The 25,738-nt window shown below is 37.8% G+C and overlaps 1 protein-coding gene across 1 annotated transcript in view; it reads right to left on the reverse strand.

The window, feature by feature from the left end:
* The window catches only part of HERC1 (HECT and RLD domain containing E3 ubiquitin protein ligase family member 1), a 93,434-nt gene that overhangs the window by 47,141 nt on the left and 20,555 nt on the right, over nucleotides 1-25,738 (reverse strand). The window contains exons 5-25 of the mRNA XM_054168981.1: nucleotides 24,532-24,843; nucleotides 23,765-23,861; nucleotides 22,088-22,231; nucleotides 21,866-21,993; nucleotides 20,849-20,993; nucleotides 20,585-20,756; nucleotides 19,342-19,476; nucleotides 18,273-18,438; nucleotides 17,565-17,690; nucleotides 15,867-16,088; nucleotides 14,605-14,757; nucleotides 14,303-14,435; nucleotides 13,584-13,775; nucleotides 13,037-13,258; nucleotides 12,619-12,792; nucleotides 9,246-9,360; nucleotides 8,982-9,102; nucleotides 8,569-8,740; nucleotides 6,259-6,565; nucleotides 4,897-5,017; nucleotides 4,567-4,618 (exon numbers count right to left, since the gene is read on the reverse strand). Of these exons, the coding sequence (XP_054024956.1) occupies nucleotides 4,567-4,618; nucleotides 4,897-5,017; nucleotides 6,259-6,565; nucleotides 8,569-8,740; nucleotides 8,982-9,102; nucleotides 9,246-9,360; nucleotides 12,619-12,792; nucleotides 13,037-13,258; nucleotides 13,584-13,775; nucleotides 14,303-14,435; nucleotides 14,605-14,757; nucleotides 15,867-16,088; nucleotides 17,565-17,690; nucleotides 18,273-18,438; nucleotides 19,342-19,476; nucleotides 20,585-20,756; nucleotides 20,849-20,993; nucleotides 21,866-21,993; nucleotides 22,088-22,231; nucleotides 23,765-23,861; nucleotides 24,532-24,843 (3,409 nt within the window). The remainder of the gene's footprint in view (nucleotides 1-4,566; nucleotides 4,619-4,896; nucleotides 5,018-6,258; nucleotides 6,566-8,568; nucleotides 8,741-8,981; nucleotides 9,103-9,245; nucleotides 9,361-12,618; nucleotides 12,793-13,036; nucleotides 13,259-13,583; nucleotides 13,776-14,302; nucleotides 14,436-14,604; nucleotides 14,758-15,866; nucleotides 16,089-17,564; nucleotides 17,691-18,272; nucleotides 18,439-19,341; nucleotides 19,477-20,584; nucleotides 20,757-20,848; nucleotides 20,994-21,865; nucleotides 21,994-22,087; nucleotides 22,232-23,764; nucleotides 23,862-24,531; nucleotides 24,844-25,738) is intronic.

Consider the following 25,738-nt stretch of genomic DNA (forward strand, 5'->3'; position numbering starts at 1 on the left):
TCACACATAAGCACTTCAGTTTTTAACATCTTATCTGCAGGGTACTGGCCTCGAACATAGCTACATTTAGCCATCTGCAAGCAAATGTTGTAACAGTTTATAGAAACTCATCTGCTGAAAGCTTTCTTTTATCAGTGAGGTTGAGTTGCAATGAAAAGAAGCTGGATGCTAGTTTCAGGAACTTCTTTAAACACTGCCTTCCTCCAGCAGCTCTGTACGTGGCTGCTCAAAGGATCAAGGGAAGAAAGACATTAGGTTTTGAACTCCAGACAACTCTCCTAGCAACCATTCTACACCAAGCTTTCCCTGACTTAAAGGCAAAATGTTATTATCCTGCCAAATAATCTGCAACTAGCACTTTCACACAACTTACAAATTCAAAATACTGTGAAATTCTGCTTATCCTTTGTAAATCAGGTACCTAATCTCCACTAAGTTGCCAAAAAAATTAATTGCCAGGGCAATGAATTATGAAAACCTGTCCACTTCCTTTTTCTGTCAATAGTGTTCAGGTGTATTTATATGGTATTCCTCACTCTTGCAGTCTAAACAGACTAAAATGGCTTCAGAACAAAACATCACAATGCTTAGATTACATTAAATATTTGAGGAAAAGACATGCACATGAATTTATTTTGGATAATGCAGAGATTAAATTTATACACTACTTTTCAAAGTGCAATCCAATTTCCTAATTTATGATGATTTAACTGCAACATTACTGGCAGGCTTACTACAAAAGAACTTGAAGATATTCTGTTAGTCTATTTGACAATATTTGAAATAAAGACAGATACCACCTTACCTTAATTTTAATATTAAATTCTTATAATTCTTGTTTTAAAGTTCTCTATTAAAATCTAAGTTATATGCTTGAAGTGGCAGATAAACATAAGAAAAATAGGACAGAGTAGAATAAAAGGCTGCTAAAATACTTTTTCATCTAGGAAGGTAAGCAGAGCCCCAGGGAGAAGATAAATGAAATCTCATATTACCTACACACAAAAGGTTGCCTATATAACAACTGTTTCAAAAGCTTTCATAAACCCTACAGTTTTTCAGCAGCAGGAGAGCTTAAAGCATCTCAAAGTGACATTAGTTTCCTAGCCTCTATGTGTCCTGTGCTGTGCTACTATACGGCACAGCATCAAAGGATTAGTGAAGAAACAAAAAGCAATTTCAGTGTCTTAAATCATAAGATAAAAGAGACCTTTTAAGGATTAACAGAACATCAGAAGAAAATTAAGTTTTGTAGGTAACAAGTCTTTTAAGAAAAAAACCCAAAGATTGTACTTCAATAAAAACCTAAACAAATTGGTATTTAAAAAACCTAATTATTTTAGTATTAAATGCAAGAATGTTTAAATGTAACAACAATTTAAAACCACGAGGTCCAACAATTACGAGAGATTAAATGTAGAACAAGAAGCTGTAACAAAGTACAGTTTAAAAACTACGTCATCAGAAGTCAAAGTAGTACATTTCAGAATTAAACACACGTAAGAATTAGGGCACATGAATCTAAACCAAAGTCATATTTTTTCCTTGAAGATGTTAAATATCAAAAAAAGAATTAAAAGTATGATTGTACATTAGCACTTAGCTTGATTCTCTGTAATATCAATTACACAGAACTGATTGCAGCTTAGCACTTCCATAGGCTTCTACAATCTCATTAAATTTTTGCATGTAAGAATAAACTTCAAGCTTACAGTAAAAAAAAATAAAAAAAAAATTGTCCTTATAAGCCAGCTTCTAATGAGTTTTCTAAATGAATGTGGCACAGCTGCAGTAACAATCCATAAAACATAAAATACATAGGGAAGCTATAAAGACAAAAAAAATAAACATGCCATCTGTTACTTGCTTGAAGCTCTTCTTTTTTCTGGGGCTCAACTGGCCAAAAAGGAGAAAATACACTACACCACACAAGAATCAGAAGAAAAAGCAGACATTTGAAACAGAAGGTAATACATTCACAACATCTCTTCCTGACAATTACTCTGACTTAGACTTAAATGATCACCTTCATCTCATCTCAGTCAATACAATAGTATATGAAGCTGCAACATTTAGGGAAAAAAATATTTACTCTTAGTTTGATTTACTATAGCCTAGGGAACAGACTTTGAAGTTTTCTACCTTCTTTTCAGAAAAAGCAAACAAACATACCCACAACAACCCTTCAACACAATTATACACATACAGCAAGACATGCTAATATCCCTTACTCAAACACCATAGTTCAGTTCCTTAATGTGGAACTCTATTATTGCAGATATACAAACTTCAATTTAATTTGGACTTCATGTAAGTTGCTGCCTTTTCCAGAGTTGCCCGATTGTGTTAGTAAAGCACTACAACACACACAAGAAGCACAGTGAAAGTCACTGAATTAAGACCTCTGTTAAGTAAGAAACCCCAGGACTGAAGAACTCTCAATTATCTCTCTGCAGCTATGTTTATGATTGCAGTGCTCAATCTTCATTCTTTACTGTTAGGTACCTAATGCAGAGTGCAATATCCCACATGCACTGTACAGTGCACAGGATAGCTGTGACCTTTTGAGGCACACTAAATTGAAAAAGATTAATCAACAACAAAAAAATCCAAATGTCTTAAGATATGGGGGGGATCTAATAGCGTGCTCATCACTATGGCAAAAGCACTGAAAAAGATTTTTTTCTGCAGGAATGGAATGAAAAGATTACTAACACAGAAATAACTAAATAATAGCAGGGAAAAAGATACTCCAAGGATCCTCAGGCTGAAGTAGGAACCCCCACAGTCATATTTCTGAACAGAAGGACATTAAATATTGGACTGAGTGTCTAAAATGCTAATTGAGGAAAAAATAAAGAATATTTTCCTTCCATATTCAACTCAAAGATCACAGGAACTTGAACTATTACTATTAGTAGCCTTTCAAATGCTTCTTTTCTATATTGCAATTCATGAATAAGAACAGCTTTCATACAATAAAAACTGGACTATAACCAATAATGAGATTCAATTATCCCAGAAATGTGATCTGAATTTTGATTAATGCAATAAACAGAAGTTCTAAAATATGCCAATGCACTACACAGGGAATTACTCTCTTGCCCGTTAAAGAACCCCTCACCGATAATCTATACACAATACATTATTTCACAGCTTATGGAGACACACTTAAGAGAGCAAATACTTTCAAGGAAGTGTTACAAATTGCAGTAAGATATTAATCCAAAAACTGCATGTAAGAGGAAACATGATTGAATCTTTTGAATAATAAACTCCAACTGAAAGAAACCAGAAGCAGTTCCTGTGGTTCCTATGATTCTGCTCCACTCGTTCTTTCCCACTGCCAACTCTACATTCAATCTAACAAAAATCTGAGTTCAGCTGTAAGTCCCTTAAAGAACAATGGTTTCTGCTGTTTTGTAGAGAGACAAGAAAAACCGGGAGGCTTTACTGTATGTGAGATGCAATTCCAGAAGTGTTCCCATGTATACTTCTGGTGTAAAGCACAACTATGCTCTACACTCAGATATCTTCTCTAGCATCTATACAGCATAAGCATTTCCTTCCATTCCTCCCTCAGTTCAAAGGGACATAAAACTTCACACATTTCCCACTCAAAAGCAGATCATATGCAAAAGCTGTAGGAGCACAAGGTACAAACACAAAAGAACATGTCCAAAAAAGCCCTAATAAGAAAAAAAAATGCACTGCTTGTTTCTCACTGTCTCTGTTTAGTTCATATCCAGGGCTAACTATATCCATTCTCTATCACTCAACAACTCCTCCCAAGCAGAGAAGGGGGAGCAGAAAAAGGTGAGGGGATCCGTAAGTTCAAATGAGAACAGATTTAATGAAATAGCAAAATTGGTATTATCACTAATGCCTATATTAATTACACAAAGCTATAGTCAGCCCAGTGAATGTACAGTGGAGACAATAAAAGGAGTCTCCAGGGATGAAAAGAAGTAGGAGAAGGAATAGGCGGAGCCCTCATCCTCAGTAGGCCTTCTCCTTTACGATGAGTGTAGTGTTCATGTCATGGGATATACCCCTTAGCCAGCTCAGGGCAGCTGCCCTGGATTTTCTCTCTCTACATTATCCTGAGTGAAGTGGGACCTTTTTTTTCGTTCCTCCACCACCTTGAGTGCTTCCCCACAATCAAGCAGCAACAACAAACAGTACAAAAGCAAAAACACTGATATGTACATTCAAGCAATGGAGGAAGCAGTTGCTTGTTTCCTTAAAAGTTCTCCACCAATTTTTCGTCTTGCAGTCACATGAGTGAAAATAGAATGAAAAGTCCCAATTGACTTGATCCCACAGAAATCCTCACTTCCCTCAAAAAAGCACTGCAATTCTAGAAACTGAATAAATAGCTATAAATTAGGGATTACTATAACCAGCGACAAAGCAACACAACTCAGTACAAGCAGCATTTTAAATGCTCAGTTTTAACGTGCTGGTTGCCATTATATAGGGCATTTCACTGTAAATACATTTTCATTTAAGAATTATTAGCATATTCATCAGGTCAATATTCACTAGGTAAACAGTAAGACTTACCCCTCTTTCTGTGTGATGATGCCAAATCCAAATCAACATTTCGTCTCCCGCTCTAGATTAAAAGATCAAGAAAAGCTTCATTTCTTTAGGTGAACATTATGTGGTGAATAATTTAAATACATGTATTTAAAATGTACTTTTCACCCATAAAAGTGAAAAGTTTATCAGAGCTATAACAATATTTTTGTATTAAATTGTACTACTTTTTAACAATGGTAGTTATTAGAAGCTAAAGTAGTAAAACACAGTACTAAATAGAAGTTTTGAGATGTATTTTCCATCTGAGTATTATATTGATAATCTCTAAATATATAATGCTACTTTACTTACAAGTGAATAACCTTCCTCATCTGACTCTGGCTGAGATAAATCAGACTCACTTCTTGACTTAATCAGTCTGTAGTTTGAGTTTGCATGGATTGAACGACTTTCTGCAGTAAGACTTTCACTCCTGCTTCAGAGCCACACAGAGAAAGAAAATACTGATATTAGGCAAAAATAAGAATTGATAGTCAAATTCAGCAAATACCTCAGTTTTATTTGGGAGCAGATTATCACAGAACAACACAAGACCACATTAGAGAGGAAAAAAGTGGTCTGATGGCTTTATTATGTTTATAAAGGATATTACTAATCTGTTACTTCTTAATGCTCTTACTGGCCAACTGAACAAATGGCAACCTCAAATAACTGCCATTCCAGTGCCTTGGTAAGTATTTCATAAAGAATACAAAAACTCTTCTGAGCTGAGAGGACAAGACAACACAGACAAAAAGAAGGTGAAGAAGCACTGAACTTCTTAAAAAAACACCCATCAAATGAATCCTGAACTTGGTATGTTGGAGATGAAAGCCACTTTGAAAAAAGCCACTCTGACAATGACAGAGGCAGCACCTCATACTTTAGGGACTAGATTTCCAAAGAGAGGCAAAAAGAATAAAGGGTACTGAATATATATATAAAATCTCCCTCTGCACTCCCCATCAGTATCTTCAGTGAAATATCAGAACAGCATTTCTGTACAATAGAAGCTTAAGTAGGTTCAGGAGTTAGCTAGCAGTACCAGCTACGTAATTCCTGTGTCATATTCCAATACACAGAGAGAGAGAGATTGCTACAATACAAGTTTAAATAGGTCAAGTTTGGAGTAAAACCATTAGCCAGAATATCTCACGTTATGAAAATTCAAATATAATATGTAGTGCTACCATTTAAACTATGTATTTCTCCAATTCAATGAGCCATCTGGCTTTATTTTGTAATTCTGCATAGGAATAGTGTCTCTCACATGCCAATACGTTGGGCATATTTATAACAAAAGTCATGAACGACACTTTTTTTCATAATAGGCTTTGAAATGCTTGCCTATAAACAAAACTATAGAACATTGGTGAAGTTCAAGAAAATACAAATATGGTAATAAAAAATATCCAAATTAATTATAAGAAAAGTAAAGACTTTTTCCAATTACCTCAGATAATCTGTACAGCTGATGATCTAGACTTCATTACTATTACTAAATCCAGCTTTGAAAAGTAAATATAGTCTACACAGATAAAACTCTTACTCAGCAAAAAGATAACATGGCCTCAGGCAAAAATTCTCTTTAAATAAATTTTCCTAGAATCATCAGACACAAACTTGAGGTTATTTAATCAATTATAAAGGAAATAGAGATAGCAGACAGCAAACCTTGTCATGAGTCCAATGCCCTCAGGAGCAGTAGAGGGAGGCTGCTGTAACTGTCCATCCTCCCTTCGTTTCTGAAGCTCCTCAATAACAGGGCTCACTCCTAAGATCAACAAGGCACATCTGTGGATCACAGAGTTGCATGCTGCAGTATACACATCTTGACCTTCTGTTAGATCAGTGCTAATCCTTCGTTCCTGCTGAGACTGAGGAGGTGGATCGTCAAGCCTAGTCCCTGTACCAGTGTTCATCCTATCTCGATCCCGACTGCGAGCTACTTCACGGGCTGATAGGAAACATTGAAATATTTCTGTAACATGCAACACAAAAAGAAGGTCTTAACTTTCAGACAAAGCTACATAGAATGAAATATTAATCTACATTTTGGGCCACAAACTGCCCCACTACAAAGAACAACAAATATTTTTTCAACAGTAAAAAAACCCCACATTAATAATTTAACACTATAAAAGAAGTCATGCAGACAGGTTAAATGAAGCATTTACAAAATGCTAAGTTTAAAATAAAAAGGACAATGAAATTTGATGGAACACTACACATTCTTTCAATGTCTTACTGCAACCCCACTCCTGTTTAGGTAGCATCAAAGAGAAAGAGATTATTTCGTGTTTGCCTTGCAGCAAACATACTTAGAGCAATGCTTCTGTAAATCTGTATTCCAGACACCAGCATATCTATAATTCAATGCTGAAACAGTTTCATGAGTTTATCAGCTTTAGTCAGTACAATGAAGATCCTACCAAAGTTCTTAGCCTTCACCTAAATTATGCTGTTGTTGTAGGTGCTGGATTGTTTTAAACAAGCTGTGAGAGAAACCAACTCATCTCTGTACATTACTTTGAGCGAATAATCTGATTCTGAAGTTCAGTTCCCCTTTGGAAAGGCAAAGGTAGATTCAAACACTTCCTCTGCTAATGTTAATAAAAGCAGCAAAGCATCAAGCACACAAAGTGAACTCTCCATGTCAGGATCAGCCTCTCTTAGGACCTCTAGTAAAAGTCATCATCTTCCTACTTATTTGTGCATGTAACTCCACAGTCTGTCTGGATACATTTCCTTTATTGTCCCCAGAAAAATCCATGCAGGTAGCATATGAGGACATGTGCCCAGGATAACTCTACCGAGTAGCAAAAGCACATCACATCTACTGAAAAAGTAACGCTTCTATACTTTTCAGACCCATAAATCACCTAATGAATAAGCACTTGAACTCCATAGCAGGCTGTCAGGAAAGCCTACTGCATTGTGGATACAATGACATGGCATATAGAAACTAAAGGTGTAACATACAATTTGGCCTGTAAGATGGGAGTTCTGATTGGTAAAGTAAACACTGTCAGCAAAATAAGTGGTGACAGCAGCAGCTGAAAAGTTAAATGTTCTTGCAGTAGCCTGAGGAACAGGATTTGGAAAAGAAAAAATACATTCTCTAACTATGGAAATTATTTCAAGTCAGACAATTTTCTTTTGTAAGCAATGCAGATTCTAAAGTAATTTTCAAAAGCTAACATGATTTCTGTCTTCACCACCACTAGGGCAGCAAGAAAAAAAACAACTGAGTGCAACTGTGTGTTTCTTCACTAGAATAGGAAAAATTAACTATTAACTATCCCACTGAGCCTGATTACAAGCCCGTCAGTAACATGAGTTTGTGAAGTCCACTTTTTTCAAGCTAGCTTCTGAAGAATTGAATAACCTTTTCAGAAAGCCCACAAGAAAGTACTGCAAATAGTGGCACAAATACAAAGCTGACTAAAATATCAACGTTTTTAATGGATTCAAGAAGAAATATTCATAGATAAAAGTGAATTCCAGCTTGCTCAGACCACTGTTATCAACAGCACTTTTGTTTCCAAGCTTGAGTAGCATTACCCTTCAAAGCTTATTACATAGAAGATTAACACATACAGAACACAGCAAAAATTCTCTATGTAACTGCTGATGCAAACTCAGAGATCTGTTAAACAGAATTTCAGAGAAAGTAACACGAAACCTGTTAGTTTTGTGTACAGTGCACATGAGAAGCATTGGTATATGTCAGATGCCCTGGGAATTGCCCCTAGGCAATTGCTAGGCCTCTAGCATGCCTAGCATTCACATTCCCTTGCATCAGAAGACTTTTCTGATCCAATAAAAGCACTACATCATTTTATAAAAATAAGCGTCTCACAATTTTTACAGAGACAAACCTTTCATAATCTTTTAAATTATTTCTCCTCTTTACCTTGGAAAGAAAAATGTATTGTTTTTCCCAAGTGCATTATGTTACTGACACACATAACTAGTACTTACTACCAGCTGTCATAACTTCATGCTCTCTTTCCTCCTCTTCATCCTCTTGCTCTGGGTGTCCTTCTTCTCTGTCACGTTCTGCCTGCTCCTCCATTTCTGCTTCTTCATCAATTGTACGAGTAAAAGAATGTTCCTGAGTATCAACATCAGCCAGTTCTTGGTTATCTAACATCTTGAGAAAAGAAAAATATAGACAATGAGATTAATTCTCACCAAAATGAAAGCTAAGCATAGAAGGAGACAAGTGGTTTTTTCCTATTCAAAAAGATACTTTTGTTATTGTGTGAATTAAATGACAGATGTTTATATTCAAGAAGTTGAAAATTTTATTTTCCTTTAATAACTAACATTCTGCAAAATTTCCTTAATGCACAGTAAAACTTGAACAAGTGAAAAGAGATTTACTGTCTTACCCATCTGTCTCTGGAGGATGATCTAGTCTGAATAAGCTCCATGTTCTTGCAGGCAAGCAAGCGACTCCGAACTTTATATACACAACGATACACCTCTGCCAAAGCTTTACCAGGCTGGTACCTATGAGAAAAGGACCCAAACCACAAAATAAATTTGAAAAAATAATTTGAACAATAATTTAAATAAAAAAAAAAAAAACAATCATACAAACTTTCTTTTAGAAATTAAAGTTAAACTTTTAGAAAAAGCTTTGTGTTACTTGCCTGCTCTCACCACAAGCTTGATTAAGTAAACTTGTATGCTTCAGAAGAGCTGCAAGAACAAATCTGGACACAGTGTCTAGGAGTGATTCATTACTTAAAGTTGCAGTGTCCCAATCTGAAAATAGAAAGGATTCTTCAAAACTTGCTACTGTTAGAATAGAATAAAGCAGGTTTGAAAAGACCCTTGAGATCATCAGGTCCAACCTATCACCCAACACCGTCTTATCAACTAAACCATGGCACCAAGTGCCTCATCCAGTCTTCTCCTTAACACTTCCAGTGATGGCGACTTCACCACCTCCCTGGGCAGCCCATTCCAATGGGTAATCACTCTTTCTGTGAAGAACTACTTCCTAACATTCAGCCTAAACCTCCCCTGGTGCAGCTTGAGACTGTGTCCTCTTGTTCTGCTGCTGGCTGCCTGGGAGAAGGGACCAGCCCCCAGCTGGCTACAACCTCCTTTCACGCAGTTGTAGACAGCAGTAATGTCTCTCCTGAGCCTTCTCTTCTGGCTGCTCCTCAGTCTCCCCAAACTGAGTGGCCCAGAACTGGACACAGGACTCAAGATGTGGCCTCACCAGTGCTGAGTACAGGGGCACAATGACCTCCCTGCTCCTGTTGGCCACACTGCTCCTGACACAGACCAGGATGCCACTGGCCTTCTTGAGCCTACTATCAACCAGCACCCCCAGGTCCCTCTCTGGCAGGCCACTCTCCAGCCACTCTGACCCCAGCCTGTAGCACTGCATGGTGTAGTTGTGGCCAGTGTGTAAAACCCGGCACTTGGATGTGTTCAGTCTCATGCCATTGGACTCTGCCCATCTGTCCAGCCTGTCAAAGTCCCTCTGCAGAGCCTTCCTGTCCTCTAACAGATCAACTCCTGCCCCCAGCTTGGTGTCATCTGCAAGCTTACTGATGATGAACTCAATGCCCTCATCCAGATCATCAATAAAGATACTGAACAGGATGGGGCCCAGCACTGATCCCTGGGGGACACCACTAGTGACTGGCTACCAGCTGGATATGGCACCATTCACCACCACTCTCTGGGCTCAGCCCTCCAGCCAGTTCCTAATCCAGCGCAGAGTGCTTCTGTCCAAGCCACGGGCTGACAGCTTGGGCAGGAGTTTGCTATGGGGGATGGTGTCAAAGGCCTGGCTGAAGTCCAGGCAGACCACATCCACAGCCTTACCCACATCCACCAGGTGGGTCACCTGATCACAGAAGGAGATCAGGTTGGTGAGGCAGGACCTGCCCTTCCTAAATCTGTGCTGGCTGGGCCTGATCCCTTGACCATCCTTATTTGTTGTGTGATTGCACTCAAGATGACCTGTTCCATATTCTTGCCTGGCACTGAGATCAGGCTGACAGGCCTGTAATTCCCTGGTTCCTCCTTATGGCCCTTCTTGTGGATGGGCATCATGTTGCCCAGCTTCCAGTCATCTTGGACCTCTCCAGTGAGCCAGGACTGTTGAGAAATGATGGAGAGTGGCTTGGCCAGCTCATCTGCAAGCTCTCTCAGCACCCTAGGATGGATCCCATCCGGTCCCATGGACTTGTGGGGATCCAAGCAGCTAAGCACATCTCTTAACTACTTCCTCCTGGATCACAGGGGAACTATACTGATCCCTGACTCCATCTGCCAGCTCAGGAGGCCAGTTGTCCAGAAGACAACCTATCCTGCTATTAAAAATTGAGACAAAGAAGCTGTTTAGTACCTCTGCCTTTTCCTCATCTTTTGTTACACTATTGCCCTCCATGTCCACTAAGGAGTGGAGGTTGTCCTTGCCCCTCCTCTTGCTACTGATATACTTGTAAAAGGATTTTTTGTTGTCCTTCACAGCAGTGGACAGTCTAAGCTCTAAACGGGCTTTTGCCTCTCTAATGTTTTTCCGACATGACATAGCATCATCCTTTAAACAACCTCTCCTTTACTCCAAAGATGATACAACCTCTTTTTTTTCCCTTAATTCATTCAGAATCTCATTGCCCAACCAGGCTGGCTGCCTACCCCAGCAGCTCATCTTCCGGCACATGGGCACAGCCTATTCCTACGCCTTCAAGATTACTTTCTTGATGTAGGTCCAGCCCTCCTGGACCCTTTTGTTTTTAAGGGCTGTTTCCCAGGGTACCTTCTGAGTTAGTTCCTTGAGTAACCTGAAATCTGCCCTCCAGAAGACCAGAGTAGCGATTTTGTTGATGCCCCTCTTAGCTTGACTGCATATTGAAAACTCAATTACTTCATGGTCACTGCACCCCTGCCAGCCTCCAACCACCACATCTCCCACCAGCCCTTCTCTGTTTGTAAAAAGAAGGTCAGCAAAGCCTTACACCGGGTAGGCTCACTCAGCAGCTGGCATAAGAAGCTATCCTCCATACACTCTAAGAACCTTCCAGACTGCCTTCTCTCTGCTGTGTTAAATTCCCAGCAGATATCAGGCAGGTTAAAGTCACCCATAAGAACAAAGTCTGGCAATCTTGAGACAGCCTCTAGCTGCCTATAAAATAATTCGTTTGTTTCCAACAAACAAATATATTTTCAATGAGGTCATTAAAAAAAATCTTCACCCATACACATCTTTCCATTTAGAAGTAGTGTTAATGCTTAAGAAATAAATGTAGCAACAGTAACTCATAAATACACAGCTTCAGACAAGTATGCTTTGGTCTGCTGAAAGCACTTAAGGCTAAGAGTCAGCCAAGGGTCTGCACACAAGCTTTCACCAGAGACTCAAATAGATGAACTCAGGTGCAACCTCTCTTTGATGCAAGGATATTGATCTGGAACTCATCTCTCTACCAAGACACTGACTTATATGGAACTTCTTTAAAAACACACCATATTTACAACTTTCTGCTTCCTAATCTGGGGAATTTTGCAACTGTATTGCTCTCCACAGGCACACAATACCATTTGCTGTCATCTTCATCTGGCCAGTAAGCAGTAAGCATCTAGGCAGTAAGCAGGAAGAACCATTAATATTGGAAGGCCAGTCTCTCAGGATTGAGAAACAAAACGTGACTTACCCCCTTTTCCCATTCCTAACATACTTTGCAAGTCACTTTGCCTTCCCCCATTTCCTACCCATCAATTTTTTCTTTTTAATTCCAAATTTCACCCTGCTCTACTAAGAAAAGAGAAACACTAACAACTGAGTAAGTAAATGAGTCTCTTTTGGTGTAGTTTGGAGAGAAAGGGAATATTGAACTACATCTGCCAATCACTGGAATCATCCTGACAATAGATTAAGTTTATCATGTCACAGAACTAAAAGTTATTGCTAAAGAAAAGACAGGATTCTGCTAGGCATGTAGCTGACGCATGCAATATGCTTTTAAACACGTGCACACACGCATCTTTTCCACGTCTTACCTTTACTAAGAGCATAGTCTTGCATACTGATCCAGAGGCTCCTTGCTGGCTCTTTTGTACAGCCCAAGGCCAAATCAACATAGACTGTAATCTCAGGTCTCAGTTTATAATCAAATGGCTTCTGCTCCTCATTTCCAGATAGGGCCACTTCTAATAAGGAGCTCATGCATTTGTCTAACAAAAGGGAAATAACCAAGAAATTAAACTCTGCCAGTTTTGAGGGCTACGTGCATTTCCAAGACCTTCATAAACTACAGCCTACGCTTAGATATCTGTTACCCAATTTTTTGTAATACTGCATAAATAGCCAAGATTGCTGAAAGACAAACCCTAAGCACCCAGACTTGTTCAATCAGAAATTTGAAGATTGACACAAATATTTACAGTAACTATTAAACACTGGCACTTAACAGGTTACCTAAATGTGGGATATCCATTTCCACTCCATCACTGAAAAGAGGAGTTTTCAACCAATAGGCTGTATCTTGTTCCTCAGGTGACACTGGAGGTCCTTGAAGCATGCCACCAAGACACCGCCCAATAAGCAAAGCTACAGTTCTCTCTAGATCAACAAGCCATACCCAAGACTGGGCAGGTTGTGGTAAGGGCACACCAGCAGGATCAATTAATTCAGGTCCACCTAAAAGTAATTAGCAATGAATCGTCAGATTAGTCACTGTTGTCAAGATTAAATTCCAAAACTGCTAAAATTAACAGCAGATCTGTTAGCATTTCCCAGTTAATAGCAGATTTGCCCCTCAGCCAACAACCTGCAAACTGAAGAATGAGCAGTTAGGACAAACAGACCACTTACCATTGTAACTATCATGTTAGCACATTAAAGAATTTTCAAAGATGTAGCAAGACACTTAGCTTACAAAACAAACAAAAAAAAATTGCACGGGAAAGTTAAACTTGCAGTATAAAAAGGTGACATAGCATTCTTTCAAAAAGTGTGTACTTACCATGAAGTGGCCACTGTAACTCTTGATCTTCTAGAAGAGCTGCAGCAGGTAACAGTCTATTAAGACGATCTAAAGGTGGCAGCAGATCCAGCAGGTAACTCAACAAAGGCCGAGCTACTGATACTGGCAGTAGCAATAATGAGTTGACAATCTGAGAGAGCATACTACCAGCAGCTGACACATAAATTACACCTATGGAGAACAAATGGTATTTTACGTTACAGCTGTAGTTATGCAATTCTAAGCACGTACAGCTATAGTTCTGCACTCTATTCCAAGCACAAATTATCAAGTCAGAAAGAACTGCATTAAAATACTTGTCTCAAAATGCCTCAACTATAAATGTTGAATTAGGGGGGCTGTTGAATAATTATTAATCCATTCCATATTTTACTCCTGTGTTTTTCAGTAATCTTAAAATAAAGGTGGTGGTGTTTGTTTTTTTTAAAGAGAAATAATCCAGAACAAAACTGAAACAAAAATTTACAAAGACAGTATCTTCTCTATTCCATATTTCTCCTCCATGCAAAATGTTCTATGGAAAACATGGACCAGATGCTGTCCTTGGATAGACATTTAATGTCCTCTGTGGAAACCTGGGATGTCTATTTTACACAGATAAAAGGAAAATAATGCCTTCTATTATTTAAGTCTAAACAAACAAGAACTACCCTAAGGTTACAGAGACCCCATTACTTTTTTTTCCCATGAGCATTTACCTCTCAGTTTTTCCCCAACACTACCATTCCATGAGCTTTCCTTAAGCAGTGCTGCAGAACGGGAATAGATATCTGTGGCGTGAGGCAAGAGAAGCTGAAGGTGTTTGTGAAGCAGTGCCACACTGCTGGAATTCTAGGAGGAAACAAGCACAAGCTGTAAAGTTATTTCAAGAGTTCATTATTTAAATCAGTTTAGTTTTCAAATACTCAGGAGACTTTCAACAGGAGTCTTACAACCTTCCAGTGTTTATGCATATTGAATTAATTTTTCCCCCTCAAATGAGAAAAAGAAGGACACACACCTCACTAACACTGTTGATGTGGCAATAAGCCAGCAACTGTTTCTGTAGAGAACATAAAAGCTCATGAAGATGAGCAGGCTGGCTATTTTCTGATGATGATGTACCCAGTAAAAATTTATCACTGTTTTTTTCCAGTTCTCCAAAGGCTTGGTCCTATTAAGGCAAAGGAAAGGGGTGGGGAGGAGAAAGAACAATTAAGTTTGTCTTTGAATGCTGTAATAATTGACTGTCATCTTAAAAAGATGCTTTTTTTACCTTTACCACGTGCATCTGTAATCACTGAAGACATCATATGTATCAAGTGGATCATGGGACAAACAAATGATATTACAATCATTATGAATGTCATAATAGTGATTGTGACAGCTGTCAAACAAGCATTTATATTCTAGAAAGAGCATTTTCAGATGCAAAAATCTTTTTCGTTAGCTCACCAAAGGTAAGTGGATGAAAGAACTCACTCCCAGCCCTGGCCACTAACTCACAGTATGCTGAAATAAGCAATAACCCTTAAGAATTTATTGTGGTCTGACACAAACTATTTCAGATTAGAATCCTTTCTTGCATTATCTAGGATAGCAAAAAGAAGAGCAAGAGGTAGCTACCAGTTTGACTTTATTCTGCAATCTATTAAAAAACTGAGTTAGTTTCATGTACAAACAGCTCAAGCTAGATGACTGGCAGAGGTCTAGAGAAAGGAACAAGGAACTACCAACCCCTGCCCTCAGACCTAGAGATACTATGCCAGAGAAACAAAAATCTCTGATTTCTTTTCACTGCTACATTTAACTGGCTAGTTGGACAAACCTGTGAATCAGTTACTTGCTGTTACACTCCCCTAAAACAACAAACTGTTTGACACACTATGTATAAGAATAGGGCTAAGTCATACTTGCTGCACTATTATATAAGGTAGTTACCTCAGTGAAGCTAACTTTCTCTGACAAAGGGTTCCATACAATGTATTTACTTGATATGTTACATTCTATCCTGAAAAAATTTTGAGGCAAATCAAGAGCAATAAAATATTTTAGACTGATATGAGATCATTCAGATTAACAAAAGACCACTACATTAACAAAATACCACTATAATAACATTAGAACAATAATGATGATTTAACCCTTTTGTTCACTTCAGGACAAATATATATAGCACTGATACTTTAGCTAAAAAGAATATTTTCTGATATGGGGAAAACCAATCAACACTATTTAAAATCCAAGAGCCCTTAAATAAATAAATACAAGGCCTATACATACTGTATAAAATCCTAAATTTCGTAGAAGAGTTTTCATTAAGATTTCAGCTAGATGAGTATCTGGATGACTGCTCTGGACAGCGTAGGTCTGATCAGAGAGATTTCCATAGCTGATACATAATGAGGAATTTTCTGTGGTGTCAGATGGTGAGCTATAGCCCAGCAGGGAAGCTACATGGGTGTGATCCTGCAGACTTGTTAGAATAATATCCAATTGCATTCTCTATAGAAACAAGAAACACTCTGTTAATAAGGATGAAACAATGACCTAAGAAAAAGCACCCCTAATAGTTACCCAATAAAAATATTCTTAATAAGCCATGAAAATAAGCTGGAGAACTTCACAAACACACAAAAAAACAACCACAAAACCAACACAGAAATCCAAACAGCTTCTCCTGCAGATTTGTAGCATTAGAGAACTGATAAATATATCAAATTATATTACCATATCTAGTAAAAAACTGAGATAAAGACAGTGAGATTAGACACTGCACCAAATGCTTTCACCAGGTTTTTCCAGTTATCTGATTGCTTGAGGGGCTAGGGAGTAGGGGGTTGGAAATTATTCTAATCTATATATAGGAAAAAGGAAAAGGGTAAAAAGCAGGACAAGCATGCATTAGGCTAAAGGACATGGCAGATGCAGAGCAATGACCTTCTATTGCAGTACTGTTTGCCACAGCTACTTGATCTTGTTCTACCCTAGTAATTGTCACGGGTTTTACTTTGTACCAGTACTACCCTTCAGAAATCTTTAGAAAAACCCGTTTCAGTCTCAGTATAAACCAGACAATTCCATAGTGTATAAAATAATGGATTTCACCAGGATCCTATGTGTATGGAACTAAACAATAGTTTCTCTCAGTTTTTTGAGACTGCTGCTGAACCTTCAGTTCCTACTGCCCTCAGGGATAGGAACAGATAGCCCTGCATTTCTTTACTGCCATTTGTAGGATACTGGGTAAGCCTCCTAACCTAGATTAATTCCTACTCATTGCATTCAAGAAAGAAGAGGAAGAAAAAAACCATCCTAGTCATCTTTGCAAAGTTGGGTAGAATAGTATAGAATAGAATAGACCAGACCAGACCAGGTTGGAAGAGACCTCCAAGATCATCGTGTCCAACCTATCATCCAACACCACCTAATCAACTAAACCATGCAACCAAGCACCCTATTAAGTCTCCTCCTAAACACCTCCAGTGATGGCAACTCCACCACCTCCCCAGGCAGCCCATTCCAACGGGCAATCACTCTCTCTGTGTAAAACTTCCTCCTAACGTCCAGCTTAAACCTCCCCTGGCGCAGCCTGAGACTGTGTCCCCACAAAGAAAAAGCATTACACAAATATTCTACATAGAAAATAGGTGACTTTCTGTTATCAAGACTTGTTAAATCATGCTAGTATTCACAAACATTTAATGACTAGATATTCTAACACAGTGATTCCTAACTTTCCTCTGGTTAGCCTTCACTTGAGAAAACATGTGGTGGTGCCTGCCTCACTAAATTCTGATTTAGCCAGGCTACCTATAGAGCTTGTTCGGCTAAGCTCTGCAATGCATCTCACCAATAATGTGCCTGCACTCTGCCAAAGAGGCTCACCTCACTGTTCAAAATTATTAAAAAAACCCACCAAACCAAACCAGAAAAACTACAACTGCTTTCAAAGCACAGCACATTTTTACTTGACCTTACCTGTCCTTTTGATAAGCTTTCCCATCTATCAGGACCTTGGGGTAGAAGAGAATGTAGCAATTCCATTCTCTCTCGCAATGGAGGAAGCAGCATAGTTGCCCCTACTGAGAGTGTCTCAATTACAACCTGAAATTACAGTAGCAGAAAATAGTTTTTCAGTGGTGGGGGCAGGGAGGGGGAAAGCATCAACTCAGCTGTTTCTTTAAGATGTTACAGTATATCACACAACATAAGCAAAACGTTCACTTGATTTCATTTAGCATCAGAATTCTGTCACACAATAGCACATTAACCTTTTATTCTATGATGCAAAGACATGTGGTACACTGCAAGAATTAAATGAGACCAACATGTTGTCAAAGCAATAATGAATCCTTTTTAAGTTGCCATTTTGTGTAAGAATGCCACCTTATAAAAAATTACTTGAGTTAGGGAGTTTGCAATACTAACATTTTGAATTCAATCAATGATTAAAGTGTCATAATACAAAAGCAACTTTTTAGAATTCTTAGGCAATCATTCTCCTCTGCTTTCAAATCATAAAACAGTGGTGCTGATTACATTTTAGAACTTTAATAAGTAAAGCTGGTAAATAAGAACTGTCTTCATCAGAATGCCCAACTCAGAAATTCAGATAAATCTCTAATTACAGTCAAACAAAGAATGAGTAGTAGGATCTGCACATGAAAACAAAAAGGCATTACTTACTTCCTGAATTTCATCAGGGACAGAAGAGTCCATCAGTCTAAATAACAAGTTTCGAAGAGGACCAGCTTGCCGGCCAAGAATGCTAGTAGCTACTCCTCCAGCCAGTGCAAGTGCAAGATGATTTGAAAGAAGCTTCAGACACAGCTTAAGAAAATTGTGATGTTCCCTGTAAAAAGAAATGCATCCCTGCTAATGTCTGCTATTATTATATGTACTCCCTTCCACTTTTTGGGCTGCAAGCACTAAATTATTATTTGATTTTACATACCAGAAAGATAAGTAAATTGCAACTGGGACTTTAAAGAAGCTCTTCTGAAAGCCTATGCAAAACTGCTTAAAAGAACAAACAACAAAACTAGAATAAACTGTCTTTGTGGACAGGAGTTCCAAGAGGTATTCAGTTACAGAAGTAGTCCCAGACAAATATATTCCTCGCAAAAAACCCCAACCCTCTACGAACGTAGTTTTCTCTTGGAAGATTTAAGAGTAGAATGATCAGATTAAAAAATGACAAGTCTGGATATTAATTTCTAGTGTTTTTTAAAAAGAAAACTTTGAAAAAACTTTGTAGCAAAAAACCCAGATTCCTAAAGATCTTTGATATTTACAGTGTTTTTTGCAGAGAGTCACCTTTGGTGAAAAGACTCAAATCTGGAAGATGTAGTAACAATCACTGCTGCTTTGTCAAGAGGCTGTTTTAGTTAACAGGACCTATGAAGACAGGCTTCGTTTTGTTGGATTTAATTTCTTGGAGCTCTTTCCAGCACAGACAATTGTATGGAAATGCAAACCAATCCCCAAACCCAAAGCACAGAAAAATGCTTCTTGTACATGTATTTCAAACCTAACTGTCATTCCATCTATGAATCTCACATTTGTGGGAAGCTTGCATTTTCAAGTGCACCAATTTGAGCCACTGAAAAGCTCCTGTATTATGTATACAAACAACACCTGAACAAGCAATTAAACACACTTACGCTTGTTAATGAAAAGACCAATAAAGCCACACATTACTGCTGTAAAGAAATAGAACTTATACAAATCTGTAACATGCATATGCTGTATATACCTTGATGAAGGAAAGGGAAGAGGGGGAATTTCACTGTTAATTTTGTCACAGTAGTGCTCAAGAAAAGAACGAAGATGGGAAAAAGTACTTTCTTCAAGGTCTACACAATACGGTCTGTGCCATGCCACAACTTGCCTGGAATCAAACATAAAGTGCATTAGCTACTCAAACATTCTGTAATAAATTAACAGTTTAAGCAGGTTGAGGACACGCTTGGCAGAACCTATTATTTTTTTCCTAGAACAAACTAACATGATTGAGGCAGACCAAGTTCCTGATTATTGAAGGTATATACTGCTATCTTTTTTGTAAAGTTCTTCAGAAATCAAACATTCTTCATTTATGAAGAACAATGTCTACAATTCCGTAAGTATCAAATCATATGTATTTAATCTGATTTGTGCAAGAGCAGACCAGGACTCACAAAGCTGGTCTTATCACAAATGCCAGATTATCAGGAGACTTCGATGCACTGTAGGGAGAATTCAAAAGGTGCAGTGCCACTTAACTATTTGAGTCTTGTTTTCTTAATTGATTTTTCTAAGATAGCTATTTTTTAAATCAGGCATTTGAAATTCTCCCTTGAATTATCTTTCAACTATTAAATATTTCTATTCCTTTGTCTTAGTCCATATATAAATCTGAAGTTTACTGTTTCACTTCAATTACTTGTTCATGTCTTTGTTGTAACAAAGTAGTATTTCAGTCACTATATATTAATAACCATACTATTTTGGTACCTAGTTTTAGTCCAGATTAACATGCAACCATCCAGAAATCTGTTAAGCTGTTTAAATCCACTTCAGTAATTTGTCTAAACTGCCCCATTGCCCAAAATCTTCTGCTTAGTTCACTCCTTGTTACACTAAAGGAAACTGCCTAAGCCAGAAAAATTCCTGTCAGAAGTACACACAGAAAAAAAGGAAAAAAAAATAAAAAAGAGTTTATTCTTCTCCCAAAAACAGCAGTTAGAAATCTTCATATAAAAATAGTAATATACAAATCCTTGGTGCTGCTTTATTTTTACTTGTAATCTGTTAACTACTTGAAAAGAAGAGAAGGAAACAGAGCAGAAGCAGGGGAAAGAAAGAGAGAAGAAAGGACTCTGCAGTGCAACACATTGCAAGCAGAATACCCGAAACACACGATGTGGTTAACACCTTCAGGGAAGAGTTAAATGTACTCCAAAGTGAACTCATATTAAAAAAAATAAATTATACCTGAACCCCAGTGTCATTATTACCTGTCCCTTGGAAGAGCTGTCCAGGCAAGACTATGGGATGTTCCTGCTGAAATCTGTTGAATTGCAATTCCATCTAAACCACTTACTTTCTTCGGTTTAGTAATGGGACCGGTAGAGTTTCCCTGACCACACTGTCCCATTGAATTGTTACCCCAAGCATAAACTTCATTATCTAAAAAAAGTAAATAAAGTAGAAAACAAAACCTGAGATACAAGTGCTTTTGATCAAGAGGGTTATGTATCTTTACATTTTATTCCTTTTACCATGGGAAAGTGCCAAACAGTGACTGTCACCAATCGAAATATCAACTATTCTTGTAGCAGCCAGTTCTTCGATCAGCTTGGGTCTGAGAGCAGTTGCCTCTGAAGAGCCACAGCCAAGGCATGCACCGCAGCCCCATGCATAAACCTAGAGGCAAACCAACCACAAAATATCAGGAGGTCCAATTAGTATTACTGGTGACCAAACAAAATACCAGATAACCACCTGCACAGTAACTGCAATTACTCTTTCAACAAAACACGCACAGTACTTTCATGGCTCCAACATACATTTCAGGTAACATGTTCAATCTACATCCAACCACTCAGATCACTGGCCACAGAGCACATCAACAGGGAGGCTTTTGCAAGAAATTAAACTGCAGCAGTAAATTTCAACATTCCTAATCTATGCTTTAAAAGCTCACTGCCCTTGAATCACAGTGGGGTGAGTTTGGGGGGGCAATTAGGTTACTTGTGTAGAAACACTTTTTGTATTACATGTATACACATCACGCCAGTGAGGGCCTTCATTTACCACCTAAACACTTACCTCCAAGCTCTCTCAAGATTTTCAGATTAGAAATAAAACTTCCAGTTAAACATTTACATTCTAAAATACATGTAACGTTAAAAAAAACTCTTACAACACTTAATCAACTGAGTTGATTAATGCATTAAAAATTACAAGCTTTTCACTGCATTGTGCTTTCAGGACCCACGCTGCTTCCTGAACCCCATTAGAATTTGCACTGGTTATGTTTTCATAGACACAAACCTAAAATTAATTCATTTTCTGTGACTAAGGAAGGCTATAGAAAAGTGCATTTTTACATCTTCAACACATTTTTAATTGCTCTAGCACACCAGGATCACAGTATTTTAATCAAGAACTTTCATTGTTATTGTATTACTATTTGAGTATTTTCTCACCAATCAAAAACAATAAATGCTGAACTAATGAACCCACACCATCTTCAACAACTGTCATCATGGGGGTGAAAACTTGTCTTTACCTACCTGCCCTGTTGATGTCAAGGCAAGTGAAGACTGACTTCCAGCACAAACTTTTCTAATAAACATTCCTTGCAAGGCTTCTACAACTTTAGGTTTATATACTCGATTTGTATCGCCATGACCAAGTTTGCCTGCAAAAAGAGGAAACACAGGTAGAAGGTCAATGAGGAAATGAGGTATGTGGAATAAGATGAAAATTACTACCAAAACGTTAGTTTTGCCTACCATTGTCTCCTCCTCCAAATGACCACACTGTTCTTCCATCTTTGGACAGAGCTATTGTGTGTGAACTGCCACAGGAAACTTCTCCTACATTGCTGATATCTTTCACTAAAGTTGGAATGTTGCGGCTGTTGCTATCACCATGACCTAAGGAAATCGTAAGAGTAGATTTTCTTTTTGTGAAGGTTTATGGCTTGTCACTTCAGTAAGATTCAGCAAAACCCATATACATTGTAATCATCACAAATGATAATTTCTGCCCCCTTTTTGAAAAGATCAGTAGAAAGGTTAACAAACGTCATTTTTCTAAAACATACTGCAGAAGATTTGTCCATACCTTACTGCCACTAAAATCACAGGACTATTTTATGTCTAGTTCACAAGAAAAACAGAACAAACCAATTGATGTCAAAACAACCAGAAACACTAGTACAATTGCCTTTAACATCAGTTCATTAGGTACCTATACTCCCTAATACTGGGCAGCAGGTATCTTGAACAGTATGAGGAAACTAAAATTGGGGCACACTCCTACTACTGTCAATAGAAGCATAGATACTGCCCAGGCAAAATCACCAAACTAGTTAGACAGTCACCCAGAATTCTAAGTGGTCCTTTCTGCAGAAGCCAAACACATTACAGTATCACCTACTTCCCAATAAGCATGAGATACATGTCTTACAAGCTACAGAAGGTCTGCAGATACCGAAGAAAAATGGGGAAGAGGGATAAGAATACTATATGATTAGCTGTAAGTGCTTAAAAGCTGTATTTCAGCTGTGCACTAGAAACCACTATACCCCAAGTTAAGCTCCACGAAGCACATAAAAACTCCACATTAACCTAAAACTAAATGAGAATGTTTCTACAATTCCCCTCAAAAATGCAGGTTAAACTCCTAATCCAGTGTTGCTTTCTTAACAGCAAAGGAAGGCTGAGTACTCACACCAATCACCTTGACAAAGTTTATGTTGTAAACCACTGTTCTAATCTTCTGCCCCTGTCAGTTACTTGCTGTCACCTCTCTCCTTGGTTATTGTGACATTCAAGACAAAACAAAGCAACTGATCTTATAAGCAGAATCTGTTGGTTCAACTGAACCTGCTTGATAAGAGTGAGTTTATACTAGGCAGCTGTACAGGAAATATTCAAGCAAAACAGAAACACTGGTTTTCACTTCAGATAAATTTAACATTTTAGACATATTAAGATAAAAGGATATAAAGTCATTCTGGCAAACTTAGTCTCTCATGTCTTTACTAGCATCACCATTGATTAGAATTGGGCCCTGGATATTATTAGCCAGTTACTCATGACTGTTCAATCCTACCATCACTAGATCATTTGTTATCTACAATTCCAGTTTACTTAAAATGTCCACTGTTTACATTTCAGTAGTAGTGGCAATCATACACAGTCTTATGAATGAATAAAGGCAACTTTTTCTGAAAAGAAAAACGTTAAAAATGAGAATATTTGTAAAATTAACTGTTACACAATCTTTTATGAGTCTCAGCACTAATTTTAATACAGTCACCTATGTATACACACCTGTGTGCATATCTATGGGTATGTGAACCTGAAGAGTTGTGTGACAAGAGAACAAGGCAAGTACACGTATGGTATCGTTACCAATTACAATAATTATTCCAAAAGCATTTCATGACATTTTAAAGTTACCTAATCTTCCAAAGTCTCCTTCTCCCCATGTATACAGTTCTCCATCTTCTGTAACAGCAGCGCTATGTCTGTATCCAGCTGAGACACATACAACAACCTACAGCACATGCACAAATAAAATCAAGTTTTCACACACTTTGAAAAGGAAGTTTGAAAGCTTATCTAAGTCAATCTTCAAAAGAAGTCTATGTAAATCAACTTGTTCACTCATGTGAACATACACACATCAACCAATCTCTGCATCATTTCTATTTTATATTTGCTAAGTGGAAATCAGTAGACAAAGAGACAAGTCTAAAAGTGATCATGTTCAGTTTGAAATTAGTCCTGATGAAGCAAGTTTAACATTAGGATATCCCAGTCTCAGAGCAGCATAAAGAAGCTTCAGTGGATGTTTAAAACACTAGACAAAACATAGACAGGGAAGAGATGGCCTTAAAGGACAATATGAAGCCACTTTTCAACTGCAGCCACGAAAAAGTTGTATTCAGAAACTCCTAATGTTACAGCTAACAAAAGTACTCATCTCTTGAAATGTCACTGCTGTTCAGCAAAAGCACAAGCAAGTTTTAAGACAAGGAGGTTTACTGACAATGCCCTTTCAGATTACATGCCTAAAGGCAACTGTAAGTTTGGTGAAAGCATACCTAAGTTCAAATAGGAGTTCTGAAAAAAATATAGAACATAGAGATACTATGTACTTCAAATTTTACACATTGCCACAACTGAACAGAACGAAATGAGGTTTTCTACTACACAAAACATACCTTTCCTTGCAGGGGACCTTGAATAAGTTTGGGGTACTTCTGTGTTGAACTATTTCCATGTCCTAGTTTTCCATAGTCACCATCACCCCAACTGAAGACTTCCCCTTCTGTTGTAAATGCTAAAGTGTGGCCATCAGATCCTTTTGAAGATGACACTTTTTTGATAGACCTATGCGGTTCAAAAGTCAATTTTTTCAGCGTGGACTGGTTATTGGAATCACCCAGTCCTAGTCTTCCATAGCTGCCTTTACCACAGGCTCTAACAGAACCATCCGTAGAAATAACAAAGGTACAATATTGCCCAGCTTCAATCTACAAAGAGAAAGGTTAAAATAGTAAGAAAGATTATGTAAAATGCAATATAGGTCTAGAAGTACTTCTTAACAGAATGTCATGATTCTTTACATAACCTTTTAATATAAGAACGTAAAAATTAAGGAAAATTTGGACTTCAGCAAGCAGAAAAATTGCCATTTGTGGAAAAATATTTTAAGTCAATCTATTTCCTTGAGTTAAATAGCAATTAATTTATCTTACTTATTTGCATCTCTTCTACACACTACAGAACTCAAGCTGCATTTAGCTCTCCATGACTCATTGATCGAAATGGATACCCTTAGAAGGTATTTTATTTCTTAAGATGACAAAGTAACAGCTTGATAATGCCCTGTAGGTTTTGCTTAAACTTAACCAGTACCAAGCGGTAACAGAAATAAGCCAAACATCAAAAATCCCTCTAGCATTTGAGACTATGCAATTTAATTACAGAACCCTGAAGAAATAAACCCCAAAGTTTTTAAGAAAGTAAGAAAATGTCTCTATTGGAAATTCAGCACACTTCTGAAGAATAATCTAATAGCAAGCCAACTAACCCTGCAATAATTTCTTACAGCAGTCTTAGCACATGGGAAGCGCAAAGCAGGTTTGAGTCTGCAGTATACAGGCACTGCATGTTCACATCACAAACCAGCATAAAAGCACCTCATGGACTAGATGGTCACAAGTCTATTTGTAAATTAATGTACTCATGGAAACAAACTCTACAAAGAACAATGAAGTTTAAAGAACAAAATACTTTATCCCAGTGGAAATCACAAACATATTGTATGGGTGTACATAATACTCTTTAAATGAGTAACTTTTCATTCAGATCACTCATTGCACTCCTATGTATTAGTGCTTTCCTCAAGCAAAGTTTTTTGAGCGC

The sequence above is a fragment of the Dryobates pubescens genome, chromosome 17 (genome assembly GCF_014839835.1).
Source record: "Dryobates pubescens isolate bDryPub1 chromosome 17, bDryPub1.pri, whole genome shotgun sequence".
In the NCBI taxonomy this organism is placed as follows: domain Eukaryota; kingdom Metazoa; phylum Chordata; class Aves; order Piciformes; family Picidae; genus Dryobates; species Dryobates pubescens.